A 15,948-nucleotide genomic window follows, 5' to 3' on the forward strand; every position below is an offset into this window, starting at 1 on the left:
AAAAGGAGATGAAAATTTAATAATAGTTGGAGATTGGAATGCAAGCATTGGAAAGGGCAAGGAAGGAAATATAGTAGGTAAATACGGGCTGGGCAAAAGGAATGAAAGAGGGGACAGACTTATAGAGTTTTGCACAAACTATAATTCAGTAATTGCCAACACCAAATTTAAAAATCATAATAGAAGAATATTCTCTTGGAAAAAGCCAGGCGATACTGCAAGGTATCAGATAGATTATATCATGGTTAAGCAAGATTTAGAAATCAAATCGTTGACTGCAAAACTTACCCTGGAGCAGACATTGATAGCGACCATAATTTGCTGATAATGAAACGTAAATTGGGATTTAAAAACCTGAAGAATAGGTGTCAGATGAATCGGTGGAATTTAGAGAAGCTTGAGGAAGAGGAGGTAAAGAATATTTCTGAGGAGGACATCGCAAGAGGTCTGAGTAAAAAAGATAAGGTAGAAAATGTAGAAGAAGAATGGGAGAATGGTAAAAAGGAAATTCTTAAATCAGCAGAAGCGAACTTAGGCGGAACAAAGAGAACTGGTAGAAAACCTTGGGTTTCAGATGATATATTGCAGCTGATGGATGAACATAGAAAATATAAGAATGCTAGTGATGAAAAAAGTAAAAGGAACTACTGACAATTAAGAAATGCTATAAACAGGAAGTGCAAACTAGCGAGAAAAGAGTGGATTAAAGAAAAGTGTTCAGAAGTGGAAAGAGAAATGAACATGGGTAAAATAGACAGAGCATACAGGAAAGTTAAGGAAAATTTTGGGGTACATAAATTAAAATCTAATAATGTGTTAAACAAAGATGGTACACCAACATATAATACGAAAGGTAAAGTCAATAGATGGGTGGAATATATTGAAGAGTTATACGGAGGAAATGAATTAGAAAATGGTGTTATAGAGGAAGAAGAGGAAGTTGAGGAGGATGAAATGGGAGAAACAATACTGAGATCTGAATTTAAGAGAGCATTAAAAGATTTAAATGGCAGAAAGGCTCCTGGAATACCTGTAGAATTACTGTGCAGTGCAGGTGAGGAAGCGATTGATAGATTATACAAGCTGGTGTGTAATATTTATGAAAAAGGGGAAGTTCCGTCAGACTTCAAAAAAGTGTTATAGTCATGATACCTAAGAAAGCAGGGGCAGATAAATGTGAAGAATACAGAACAATTAGTTTAACTAGTCACGCATCAAAAATCTTAACTAGAATTCTATACGGAAGAATTGAGAGGAGAGTGGAAGAAGTGTTGGGAAAAGACCAGTTTGGTTTCAGGAAAAGTATAGGGACAAGGGAAACAATTTTAGGCCTCAGATTAATAATAGAAGAAAGATTAAAGAAAAACATACCAACATACTTGGCGTTTATAGACCTACAAAAGGCATTCGATAACGTAGACTGGAATAAAATGTTCAGCATTTAAAAAAAATTAGGGTTTAAATACAGAGAAAGAAGAACAATTGCTAACATGTACAGGAACCAAACAGCAACAGTAATAATTGAAGAACATAAGAAAGAAGCCGTAATAAGATAGGGAGTCCGACAAGGATGTTCCCTATCCCCGTTACTTTTTAATCTTTACATGGAACTAGCAGTTAATGATGTTAAAGAACAATTTAGATTCGGAGTAACAGTACAAGGTGAAAAGATAAAGATGCTACGATTTGCTGATGATATAGTAATTCTAGCCGAGAGTAAAAAGGATTTAGAAAAAACAATGAATGGCATAGATGAAGTCCTACACAAGAACTATCGCATGAAAATAAACAAATACAAAACAAAAGTAATGAAATGTATTAGAAATAACAAAGATGGACCAATGAATGTGAAAACAGGAGGAGAAAAGATTATGGAGGTAGAAGAATTTTGTTATTTGGGAAGTAGAATTACTAAAGATGGACGAAGCAGGAGCGATATAAAATGCCGTATAGCACAAGTGAAACGAGCCTTCAGTCAGAAATATAATTTGTTAACATTAGAAATTAATTTAAATGTCAGGAAAAAATTTTTGAAAGTACATGTTTGGAGTGTCGCTTTATATGGAAGTGAAGCTTGGACAATCGGAGTATCTGAGAAGAAAAGATTAGAAGCTTTTGAAATGTGGTGCTATAGGAGAATGTTAAAAATCAGATGGGTGGATAAAGTGACAAATGAATAGGTATTGCAGCAAATAGTTGAAGAAAGAAGCATTTGGAAAAATATAGTTAAAAGAAGAGACAGACTTACAGGCCACATACTAAGGCATCCTGGAATAGTTGCTTTAATATTGGAAGGACAGGTAGAAAGAAAAAAATTGTGTAGGCAGGCCACGTTTGGAAAATGTAAAATAAATTGTTAGGGATTTAGGATGTAGGGGGTATACTGAAATGAAACGACTAGCACTAGATAGGGAATCTTGGAGAGCTGCATCAAACCAGAAATGACTGAAGACGAAAAAAAAATCCATAAGTTATATAATTATATTGAATAAATCGTTATTCAAACTACATCATTAAATTTCAGTTTCCATCTATGCATAAAATATTAAAAAATGTTGATTACATCTATTTTAATCGCATCTAACGTGAAATTTCATTTGAAAGTTTTATAATAGAAGATTCGATAAACAGTGCTACCAAACGTACACATGATCAAATTTTAAGAGTACCAGGAAAACAAAACATTAGGCTCTAAAGACTGAGGTGATACAAAAATCTCAAATTAGGTTTTCAGCACGTGACCTATATTATTAATAAATGAAAAAAATCTTAATTATCATTCTATTAAGAAAATTATTCTGAATCAAACAATTTTTTTTCGAACCAACAATAAAGCGTACCTGTATAATATTACGAAAACGGTACATATTATTTATTTAGATTAAATGAAATATAATTCGAGAAATCCCCTGTGTAACATGGAACTTTTAAAGGAGACACTATTTTTAAATTTTATATTTTTCCGTCAGTTTTTACAACCATCTTCTGATTATTATACCAATGACGTTTAGTTATTTGAGGTTATGTTTACGTGTTTTATTTATAACCTGTGATAATGGCAGGGTTGAAATCAGAATTAGATGAATATTTATCAAGAAATGATACAAAACCACTTTTAAAATCAGCCCTTCCAACTTCAATGTCAGTACCAAAACTTGGAAATTGGTTTAAAAAATCAGACTCCAGCCAAAATTTGGAACAAAATGAGTGGTGGTATAGTGGAACACAAAAATCTGACTGTTGTCCGTCAATGGTAATTTATTCTTCAAGTTTTAAATATATTAAATTTTTATTTATTTCGTTTATTGAGCCTACGTTTTGTATTTTGCGTGTATGAAATGAAAGGATATTTTTTTATTTACATTAAGCTCATTGATGAAATTCTTATGACAGGTATGAAAGTGCGTTTAATTACAAATCCGTATTTGAAACATTCTTTAGAAAACGAATTAATTTGAGTACAGTGTTGCTTGATTATTTGTTTAAGCCTGCAAACTATGTTACTAAAACTATTACAATATTTTGATTTTGGGTGATGATCTTTGCATTGTTTACATCTAAAGACTTATCAGGCTTCCTCAATTTAACTTATTAATTATAATTTTTTTCGTGGTGTGATTTTAATTTGGGTTCAGTAAATATGTTGTTTACTGACTGTACTTGGTTAAGAAGTGGAAAATTAGGTAATTGGTTGTTAGCGCTTGTAGTGCACATTTTAGGTGTCAGGCATTGATAACATTTACAATTGTAACTTGAACATTTTTTCTCATTTTCATTCTATTATTTTGTCATTCCCATTTACTCTTCTTGTCAACATTCTACAGTCTAACTAACCTAGTTGTATGACAGCTTCTTGAGAAGTCCATCTTCATAACCAACAACTTTGAAGTTATGTGAATCAAGTCTCTTGTCTCTACTCCATACACTACAACACTCTTACATCATATCTTGGTATCCCTAAAGTTTGCCCTGTCCCATATTCTAATCATAGGGTTTATGAATTTGTATTCCCATTCAATAATAAGTCACAGTTTCTCTGTTCATTATTAAATTCCAACTTTAGGATATTGTGCTTTTCTATACTATAATTCACATTTGGAGGAGAAATCAGTTTCTGGCATTACTGTCATATCTATTACAATTGTTATATTTTTTAAGTAATAAAATATTCATGACTTTCTTCCTAAATATTTGAAAATTAAAAGAGTGTTTTAACAACATAATCAATTGTGAAATCTTTATTTCATGAGTAAATCTCATTTAATCATACTGATCCTATGTATTTTACCAGATCCGCAAACTGAACAATGACTTCGTATTAATCTAAGCTTTGTATTAATTTCTTGTTAAAAAATGATTTTTTAATTCTTCATGAATGTTAATTGATTTGTTGAATACCGTTTATCAGCAAGATGAAATGCGGTTTAAGTATTTTTATTTTTTGAAATAAATTTGTTTTTCTGTACTTTGGTATGTGCAAGGTTTATTTATTACTGAAAAAAAGAATATACTTTTTCCAGTATGCGTGTTGATAGTTTAACTTTATAAATAATAAATATATTAATATTACCAAAATATTTCTGTAAAATAACAATCAATAAAAAGTTAATTAAAAATAATGTTAGCTCAGCATCTTTAATGTACTACATCCTCAGTTTCTGTTTTATATAATGCAATATTTGTCTTCCTGTACAGTTTTTACCTTCTACACATCCCTCTATTGTCAAATTTATAAAACCTGGATGTCTAACGTATGGCTTACCAACTTAGTTCATTTCTGTAAGAGTCTGCCTCTAAATTTCTCTTCTGATCTAATCATTTTAAGACCTCTTCATTTCACTTTATCGATCCACATAATTTTGAAACAAAAGAGTTATTTATCCTTTTGATTTTACTAATATCGATGCTTTGATACCTTAAAGCTCTGGACACATCCCGTGAACATTTTTATGATTATCTTTCTAAATTTTTGATCCATTTTTACCTCCTTGTACGAAATAAAGGTAGTATTGTGATTACGAAAAATTTCAGTTTTCATATTTCAATGGAAATATCCATTTTGACCATCGCTTAATCCATTTTGACTAGTTTCAGTGTGATGTCTGTATGTATGTGTGTACGTTTAAATATATGTATCTTGCATAACTCAAAAATGATTAGCTGTAGAATGTTGAAATGTTGGATTTAGGACTATTGTAACAACTAGTTGTGAACCTCCCCTTTTGATTGCAATCGACTGGAACAAAAGTGTCCAAAAAAGCCCAAAATCCAAAAAAGTTTGGATTTTGGACTTTTTATTAACTACAGTAATCAGCCCTCATTGAGAGCTCTTCAATGATATATCATAAGTGGTAGTTATTTTCATTGGTTCCAGATTTATAGCCAAATAAAATTTTAATTAATGAAATGTTTGGATCGTACAAGGGGCAGGCACATCAGTTTGAATCCGACTTCTCCTTTTTTTTTTAATTCAAATATATTGATTTATTAATAATTATTAACCTCTGATTGAAAAAAAAACTTTTACAATAATAATAATTCAATAATAACAATTAAAAAAAAAAATCAGAAGTTATCAAAGAAATAAAATTTTATTCATTAAAAAAAAATGTATATATGTAATTTAATATGCATACAAGGAAGTCATGTGATGTGTCCACTTCAGATATTTTTACTAGAAGACTTATGTTTTTGACAGTCTCCTTTTTGTCTCCATTCTACTTTATTTGTAATTTTACTATGAAAATAAGAAATTTCTGTAACTTCTGTTATATTATGACTATTTTGAAATTTTATTTGTAGGAAGTCAAAAAAATTGAAATAAATAAAAAAAAATTGAATTTAAAAAAAAAATTAAAAAAAATTGAAATAAAATTGAAATTGCAATATTCAAATACTTTAAATTATATTTTTAAATATTTCAAATATTTTAAAATTCTCCTTTCAGAAAAAATTAAATTACTATTCTGTTAGAAGTCCATGTAAAGTTAAACGTGTAAAATATGTTCTACTTTTATCATGAAATATTTATCAGAAAGGCTTTCTCCATTTAAGTTTAGTTTTTTAATAAATCCTCCTGCACATTACAAAAATTGCATTTGTAAATATTTTGTCTTATAAATATTTTATGGAAACAATATTTACCATGTCTAAGAGTGATGGTAGTACGTGAGCATTATCCAGGTGAACCAGGTACCTGCTAGCATATTATAAAGAATTTATCTCTGTTTTTTGATTTCATCTGAAAAACCAACCATTATTAAACATTTTTACATACCTTGTAATAACTCCTCTTTAAATACAATGTACAGTATTTAAGATAAAAACATCAGGAGAATCATTTTTAACCAAACTCATCCAAATTTATTGAATTACTTCTGAAAAATTGCAGCGCAGTGAATGGGCATTTTTACACATAGGTTTAATCATTTAAATTTTAAGCAGATGCTGTTTTAAAATTTTTTTTTAGATTTGTAAAATAATAGTTTACTGGATTAAAAAGTTCAACATTTAATAAAATTTGTAGGTTAGCATGACAAAATGAGATTTATACTTTTAAAATAATAATATATTCATGATGTACCTTTGAAACAGATGGATTGTGCTTTTAAAATATCTCTTCAAAGATAAAATTCAGTCCCTTCCTCTGTGGTATTGCAGATGATACTTATCTTAAAATGATTTGGAAACCCATTTGGTATGGGGAGCTAGAGCTGCAGGTATCGTGGTGTTAGTTTAATTGGAAGTTATATAATTTAATTTTTCATTGGTTTTCATTTGTCATGCTAAGAACTCTTTATTAATGATAAATAACTATATTAATTTTGATAAAAAATCGTCACATCACAGTTATTGTTATTTTCTTTGGTAAGGTGAAGAAAATTTGTATGATCTTTAATATAAGTATTCATGATTAATCTCCAAATTTATAAGAATGTTCTGTATATCTAAAATTGGTAGTTATTTTTTAATATTAGGTAGTAAATAGTAGGTCGTAATTGTTTCCTTTATTTTATAAATTCTATTTTATTCCTATTTATATTGTTGATTCTTAAATTATTTTTTAGTGATTTGTATATAATTACATTTTAAAAGATTCAATGTAATAATTTTTTCTTAGTTCTTCAGTGCTATTCTTTATGATTTACTAAAAGATAAGATCAATTATCAATAGAAATTATGTCTCTTGCTTGATCCATTTTTCCAACATGTTTTTATTCCTTCTCCATAAAAATTATTGCTGTAAAGAATTGTTTTCTTGTACTTGAGGAGGCATTGTGTAATGCATTGTTTGCAAAGAAAGGGTTACATTAATTTTTTGCTTTACATCATCTCTAGGTCTTTTATATGGTTGAAACACATGTGAAATAGCAGAGTTGCAAGCAGCAGTAGTCAGAGATGTTTTCTCTTAGACTAATCATGTACACTATACAGCCAGTTGTCAGTGGTGAATGGAGAGAAAGAATTCTTGGATGGCTGATTGTGCCTGCATTATAGTGATATTTAACAATATACTGGATGATTAAAATATGATTACACAAATTTAAAAGCATATAAAAATTTGTTAAGATAACTTACTGATTGGGTTGAAGTCTCATTTCATAGAAAAACACATCAAATTTGTCACCCAGCATTCACTTTGGTTTGATATAGCTTCCAAGCAACATACATCCTACTTAAAGCCAATTTATTCCAGATTGTAGCCAGCAAGTTGGCAGTTACCTCTGCAGCTGTGTGTTAATTTGAAGTCTTAGCTCAACAAGATCAGCAGGCAAAAGTGGTATTTCTCGGGTATAAACTCAATCTGTAATGAAACCTTGTAAGAAAAAAATCTAGCAGGCTGAAATTTTGGGAATGAGGTGGCCATGCAATTGGACCTTCATGACCAATCCTGGGTATTGAGTATCAAGAAAATCTCGTAAGTGTTAAATATTGGAATAACCATCTTGCTGATAGCAATGGCATTTATCTTGGTCATCATTGTCAAACTCAGGAATTAGAAAATTTTGAAGCATATCCAGACAAACAATACCATTTACAGTTTCCTCTTGGAAGAAGAATGAGCTGTACAGTCTTTTTCTAGGAGAGAAAAAACATTAACCTTAGTGCTATCAGTAATGTGCTACAAAGTTTCATAAGGGTTTTTGCTACCTTACATTCAGCAGTTATGGATGTTCACCTCACCACTGATGTGAAACATTGACTCATCACTAAAAATATCTCGTTGTTTGCAGTTCTATCCATCATTTCCACACAAAACTGTAGCCGAGCTTATTTGGCGTCATCTGTAATGTGTTGAACCATGATTAGCTTCTTTGGCTTCAAGTGCAATCATTTATGTAATATGCACCAAACAGTTGTTTGTGGAATGCCAGTCTCAATGCATGTCGAGTTGATTTTTTTGGACTAAGTGCAAAGCTTTCTCTGAGTTGTTCCACAGCAGCTTCAGAGGTGCATGAGCATTCTGGTGATTTTGTTCATTTAACAGAACAACCTGTCCTAACGAAGTTCGAGACAGGTTCTTTGAGACAACCTGCTTATACGAAAATTACTTTGAACTGCAGTTGCTGCCTGCAAATTGTAAAACCAAAATACACAGCAAGCACATTCCGCACCAATAAATTTATCCATTTTTAACAACATTGGTGACAATGCTGGTGGCCGAATTCAGTACTGATGAACTATGCAAATCAAAACTTGTGTTTTGCTATGAAATGATACCCAACTGAATCTGTAAGTTGTCTAAATAAATCTCTACATGATTTGAAAGTGAAGTCCTTTTTGATTCACCAGTATTTAGTTAGTGAAGAAGATGATTTGGTATACTTTACACTTTCCTTAGTCTGGTATGGAGATGGTTGTTTTTCTTGGTTATAGCTGTACTATTTTTTATGACTTAATGTTTATGGTTAACAAACCATCAAAAAAGAATTGTTAAATATTTTATTGTATTTATGTTTCAGACACGCATGCAAAGAATTACTGGTTTTTGCTTATGTATTTGTATGGGTGGATTTTGTTTCACATTGTCTGCAATGTACATACCAGTGTTATTATTGAAAGCTAGGAAATTTGCTCTCCTCTTCACCATGGGCAGTTTATTCTTCATGTGCAGGTATTAGTTGGTGATATTTTACTATTTTAAGAAAATATAGTTAATCTTTATTCTCTTTGAGTATATTTATTAATTTTTGTTTGTCTTTTCAATTGCAAACTTGAAAAGCCTAGGTAAATCAGAATACAATGTTTAAAAATAGAAACAGCACTCAAATAAAGCATCTTAGTGCTTAAAATTTATGACAAAAATTAATCAAATTACTAATTTGTAATTTGTGTGGCTTTGTAATTAAAACAGTAACCTATTCTTAAATCTGCATGAAGATTGTATATCAATAAGTAATATATCCCGGATTATAGCTGTAATGTCCAGTTAATTAGCTGTTCTGACAGTTTACTGCTTGGGGTGCAATATTAATCTGATAAAGAAGGAAATGTAATCCATTTCTGTAGTGGAATAAAATACTACAAAATAGTTGGAAATTTCAGTTTATAATCATGTTTATTTTGTTGTGATACTTGATAATGATTTCACTAAATTTATAGTCTCTCTAGGGCTGTATTCTATTGTTATTCCACTGAATAGCTGAATATTAGACAACTTAGTATTTATCTACTTTACTTGAAAATCAGTACAAATGTGAAAATATGTGTTCTCCCAGATTGAGTTAAAAGAAAATTTTTTTTATATTCAATCGGTTATAATATTGGGCTTTCAAATCTTGAGATTTGGTTTAAAAAATAACATTTTTTACGTCTTGCCTTAATAATGTAAAAATCAATATTTTATCAGTAACTGGTTCCACTTTTATAGAAAAATTGAGGACAAAATGCTAAATAATGAAAGTTTTTAACATTTATCAGTAAGGTGAGCAATGTAATAGTTTAATGAGTTCAGTATTGGCAGTCTGTGAATTTTGACCCCAAAATCGTCATTTTTAAATGTATGTTGTTGTAATGTAATGGTTTCCTCAGATTTATGAGTAATTTTGTAGCAAATTAGGATCAAATCCAAGTTAGTAATATGCATTTACAAAGAATACTATGTACTGTACACTAAAATGTTATTTTTACTACATATGCAGATTGTTTTAATTGCAAGTATATGGAATACAACTAAAAATAGGAATTGTGCTTAACTCAACAATTTTTTTATCCTTAGCATTTCTATATTATGAGATTTTCAAACAAGGCACAGTAAATTCTAGACTTTCAAGCGCTATCCTGTCATTTATTAACATTATACATGCAACTACATTTACTGCAATTTATTATCATCATCCATGTTAATTGTTTTATGGCTACTTACAGTTTAAATAGAATATTCATTATTTTTTTTTTAATTTCCATTTCTTGAAATTAATTGAAACTCTTAATAAAATTTCTAAAATACTGGATAAGGTTTTACTAAAACCTTATTCCAAGATTAGCATTATATAAGTTATAGCTTTTTTCCCCAACAAGCTACTAATTTTTTTTTTTAATTTTCTTATAGTGTTTATATGTATATGTAGCTATATCTGAACCTAATACATCTAATTTTTATTTGACCAAGTTCTTGATTTATTGAGTATTTTCTAAGACATACCTCTATGTAAGAAACAAGACTACTGTTGCTGTACTAATATAACCAGGTAACAATAACCAGGAAACATGGGCTGTGCTGATTGATTCTAAAGATGTATTCATCATACTGACATTTGTAAAATAGAGAGTTTGTGTGATTTAATCACACACTAGTTTCATACAAATCTAAATCAAATAGAAAAGATATTTGCATTTATGCAAATATCACATAATATCACACACGCGCACATGTGTTTATATATTCATACACATATGTATTATTTACTGTGAATATCGATGTTAAGCAACAGTGATATACTGGTGTTGAAGTTTAGGAGTTCTGTCTATTCTTCACAATTTAGAAGTTTGTAATATATTTAGCTAGGGTTTCTGCATTGTCTTATTGTTATGAGCTTGAAATTCATATGATTTTCATCCTTCATTAGTTGGTTGGTGGTTCTTATTTTTAGAGTTGTTTTTAAAGGTTGTGGTAGTCTCTTCACTGCGTCTTGTTGAATGCTTCATCTATTAATCTCAGTGTACCTTTATGGTATAGTCTTTTTGTTTTCCTTAGGGTATGGGTGGCTTATTTTCTTTGTTTTACTAGATCTTGGAAGGATGTTTATGATTTTTGTGATTGGTTTAATAACCATGCTTTTGATGACTCTTCTCCACTGTTTCTTCATATTTACTGTTCTACCATTGATGCTTTTTACAGGGTTTTATTGGGGTTAATTTTTCTGTGATTTTTTAAGGTTTTCGAGTAGGTCTTTGAATCTATACGTGATTGTTATTTTTTTTTATTGTTTTTTGGTAATTTTTATTTTTGATTACTTGGGTAGGGTTTATTTTCCTTTTAGTTTTAAGAGTTTGGTTTTGTTGCTTCCTTTGGGGAGTGAATTTAATTTTAATTATGAGTATGTAGTGATCTGAGTCTGTGTCTACTCCTTGGAGGAATTTTATGTTGTAGATCTCATGGTGGTGGTGTTTGTCCATGAAGGACATGATCTAGTTGCCATTCTGCTTTAGTGTTGTTGGGGTGTTTACAGGTCTTGAGGTTTCCTCTTGATATATCTGGTTTTGAGATTAGGTTGTGGTTTCTGCAGAGAAACCACAACCTAATCTCAAAGGTTGGTTGTGGTTTCTGCTCTGTGTCTGTTTTCATTTGGGTGGGCCATTTTTCAATGATGTCATGGTATCATCTTTCTCTACCTAGTTGAGCATTGAAGTCTCCAATTAATTGTTTAACATGATTTTTCGGGATGTTATTTTGGTCTGGTCAAGTTGGTCCCAGAACCTTTCTGTTTCTTTATGGTCTTATAGAGATTTGTTTTTATTATTAGTGGTGACATGGGTGTTTATTATGATGTAGATTTTATTAGATGCTTTTAGGGTGAGTGTTGAAATTCTTGGGGATTGTGACTTGAATTGTTGTACGAAGTTTTTTATTTTGAGGCTGATCAAAAAGACTGTTCCAAACTGTGGGATATTTTTCATCACTCTCTTCTCAGGTATATCTTTGTAGAGCCTATATGTTTCAGATTCCTTGGCATCCTGGTTCCTATAGTTACATGATTAGAATTTTGTGTTGCTCCATTAGTTGGGCTATTATTTTTTTCATTTTCATGAGTAAAATATGTTGTAAAAGTCCTGGGAGAACTTCGTGATACACTCTGTATATATTGTATAAATATTTTTATACATTTTTGAAAAAAATTAAACTGAAGGAAGGTAGAGAAAAAAAATATATTTATTTCTATTTTAAGAGGTGGAGGTTAATTATTTGTAAAAATTATTTTGAATTATTTATATATGCATTGTAGGTAACAAATATGCTTTAATAAAGTTTTCTCTAAAATGCTTATGAAGAAAATTGAAATTGGTTTTTTCATTATATCTCCTTACCCCTTAACTAATTCTGGAAAAAAAAAATGATTAATGCTACATATATAGAAATATTTGAGCCAAATTTGAAGAAAATTAATGTGGCCAATCCTGAGATATAAGACCAAACGCTATGTGACACAAGTCTGTGTGTCACATCTACATACACATACGTACATATATTTTTGTTTTTTGGTCTTGATGAACTAGTTGAACTATAAAATGTAAAGATTTGAAATCTGTGATATCTTATTTTTGACATGATCACCATTTTAATGAAGGTATTATAGCTATATTTGCCAGGAAAGTAAAATATAAAAACAGCGAGGTATTTATAAAATAATAAAGTTTCTCCTTATATTTCATTAATATTTATACTTGAACTAAATATCTTTTTATTTTCAGTTTTTCTTTCTTATGGGGTCCATTGGAACACATCAAACATTTATTCTCTAAGGAAAGATTACTATTTACATTATGCTATTTAAGTAGCTTATTTGCAACATTATACTTTGCTCTTATACCACGCAGCACTCCGCTAACACTTTTGTTTGGTGTTGCTCAAGTTATTAGTTTGTTGTGGTTTATTGTAAGCTATTTACCTGGAGGACAAACAGGACTGAAATTATTTACAAAACTTTTTTCAAAATCGGTCTCTACTACTGTGTCAAATACACTACCGGTTTGACTAGTATTTTTTACTGTGATTAACTATGTTGTAAATGACAATCATATGCCACATCATTGTACAGCTTTTAATTAATTTATTGATTATTTTTATAGTTAATTACTTTTATTAATTGTCATTCCACTAGCTTATTTATTAACATCATATAAATCAAATTATTACCATGTACATAAAACAAGTTTTGTAAAAAAAAAAAAAAATGTGTATAATAATTTGCTCATTATTTTAGATAGAATTTATTTACGTATCATTTGACTGATTAAATTTTAATTATAAATTCATTATGGTAGGATTGCTTGTGCAATACCTGTGCATTAAGGTTATGAAGGACATGTATGCGAGTGTTATGAAAGTCTGCAATCTGTTCTGTCAGATTTGTATTAACCTTATAATTGTTAATATTCTGTGCTATTTTAGTTGGATAAAATAACTTTGTTTTTATAAGAACGGTAAACATTGTTAGTACATATGGACCATATTGATGCGACACATTTAAAATGCATTTATAGAGCATGTTGAACACAACAATTATTACCAACTATGTGGAACTTATTGCCAAAGGACAGGAGTTTAGCACTGTGTTAAGTGTTTGAAGATTACATCCCTTAGATGGGCACAACCTTGATGAGAACATTCTTTGACTCTAAAAATCATGTTCTGTATAGTTTGACAGGGTTTCAGCAGCGATGGCTGCTATCTCCCTTTGGATGGTGTCCTTCAGTTCATTGATGGCACTAGGCTTTGTGGTGTCCACCTCCTTTAGATAATCTCCACAAATAGTCTGGTGGAGTTAGATTGGGGGATCTGATTGACCAATGGATTTCACCGAATCAGTAGATGAGGCATCCCAGGAAGTGTCGTCGAAGGGTTGTCATTGACACTACTGCAGTATGATTGGTGACAACATCCAGCTGCAGTATGGTTGGTGACACATATTCCTTAGATGAAGCCCTCTCATTTCAGGAATGAAAAATGTTTGTAACATTGTGTTGTATCACTCAGTGATACAACACATTGACAGTGATGGTGTCATTATGTTTGTTCTCAAAAAAATAGGGACCTCTCACACAGGCATCATGACTCGCTGCACACCACACAGTAACCTTGGCACTATGCAATGATGTTTCATGCAACAGCTGTGGATTTTGTCTAGCCTGGAATCGATAGTTTTGTTTATTGACATAGTGGCTGAGGTGGAAATGAGCTCCATTGGATGTGATAAGGTGCTGCACAAAGTTATGCTGATTAGCCAATCACAGAATGTGGTTCATTGAACCTTATCTTGATTGAACAATTTATGCACGATCTGTAACTTGTATTGATGCTGTTGTAAGTCCTTTTTAAGGATTCACCACACACTGGTACATGAAATATGCATTTGACGACACAATTTCCAAGTTGACTTCTTTGGTCTGTGGTCCATGGCATCAGACACATGTTCAATGTTTATTGCACTACGTGATGATCGAGGTCTCTCAGGGGACCGGTGTTTGTTCATGTTTGCGATCTCGCAAAAGTTATGAACAGCATGTTGTGTGACCTTTCAGGATGGTGCTACCTGTTTCTTAAAATGTTATTTGAAACGCTGTTGTGGTGTGATGACAGAACTTCCACTACTGAAGAACACCTTCACAATGTACAAAATTTCAACGACAGTTCACATCATGATGATTCCTTGTACATTGAAAGAAACATGCATCAGTAGCTCCCATCCTTTTACTTCCTGTTATGCTATATGAAAACTATGCATGACTGTTATTACTTGCATTATTTAAAATATAAATATATCCCATCAATATGGCCCACTCTGTACTTCAGAAAGAACTTCTATTTTTGTTCTTTCAGAGCAATTGGTTGTGAGTGTTTTAGAGATTAAGAATTTGTAGTCATTACCTTTATAATATTTAAAAGAGGAGGAAAAATTTGTTATGCTACAGAAAATAGTTTGTTTGTGCTTACATCAGTTGTAAAACACTTATTATAAGAATAATGCCTGCTTACATTCTATTTAGCTTTTAATTTTTATTAATTTATAAAACCTTTATTTTTTTAAAATTTATTTGAAGCTGGCTATATATTTGTGAAACATGTAATTAGTTTTTTGTAAAAAATTAAAATATTAGATTTCTAATATGAACATTTTTATTTTAAGATTTTATTTCAATTTGATTGTAGTGGGAATCTTCTGAATATTTTAAAGAAAAATTGAGTTTTTAAGTCAGAATTATTAAGACCAAAGGCATGTGCCTATTTGTATAGTGATTACATAACAACCACTCCCCATATTCTTTATATATACTCCATATTCATTACATACATATTTGTACATTAAAAAAGAGAAAAAAAATTATAACATGAGTGACAATGTCACTCATGTTGTTGTAATACCCAAACTTTTATCATACGCCTTTATTTCTTATCATATCGTTTCGTATTTTTCTTAATATGCTCTATAGGAATTTTGCTTCATCAACCTGAATTTTCCTCACTTCTGTCAAACATATCACCCATATTTCTTTTTTTTTCTTTTTTTTTATGAAATAGCAGGCATCAACAGGCATGGTCATAAGCCTGGTGGAAATTGGTAGCATATGAAAAGATGCCATGCCTGACTGGGATTCAAACCCAGGATCTCTGCACAAAATGCCGAGTTGCTACCTATTCAGCCATGGAGGTCACTGCTGTTTCTGTCCCATATTAAAATATAATCATGAAATTAGTCTTTTTGTATATTTTCTGTGTAAGATCAGCAT

At 30.7% G+C, this 15,948-nt stretch overlaps 1 protein-coding gene across 1 annotated transcript; it reads left to right on the forward strand.

Moving 5' to 3' along the window:
- Positions 1-3,029: 3,029 nt before the first annotated feature.
- On the forward strand, positions 3,030-15,332 carry LOC142318331 (uncharacterized). Its single transcript, XM_075354914.1, has 3 exons — positions 3,030-3,253; positions 8,964-9,115; positions 12,913-15,332. Exons 1-3 carry the CDS (start codon positions 3,056-3,058, stop codon positions 13,193-13,195), a joined length of 633 nt encoding a protein of 210 aa, XP_075211029.1. The 5' UTR covers positions 3,030-3,055; the 3' UTR covers positions 13,196-15,332.
- Positions 15,333-15,948: the final 616 nt, after the last annotated feature.

The sequence above is a fragment of the Lycorma delicatula genome, chromosome 1 (assembly GCF_047948215.1).
Source record: "Lycorma delicatula isolate Av1 chromosome 1, ASM4794821v1, whole genome shotgun sequence".
Taxonomy (NCBI): Eukaryota; Metazoa; Arthropoda; class Insecta; order Hemiptera; family Fulgoridae; genus Lycorma; species Lycorma delicatula.

Bases quoted from the DNA above. Each gene is read 5' to 3' on its own strand.
- LOC142318331 (XM_075354914.1), top strand. From the start codon at position 3,056: ATGGCAGGGTTGAAATCAGAATTAGATGAATATTTATCAAGAAATGAT. The intron at 3,254-8,963 runs GTAATTTATTCT...TTTATGTTTCAG, and splicing joins CTGACTGTTGTCCGTCAATG to ACACGCATGCAAAGAATTAC. The intron at 9,116-12,912 runs GTATTAGTTGGT...TTTTATTTTCAG, and splicing joins AGTTTATTCTTCATGTGCAG to TTTTTCTTTCTTATGGGGTC.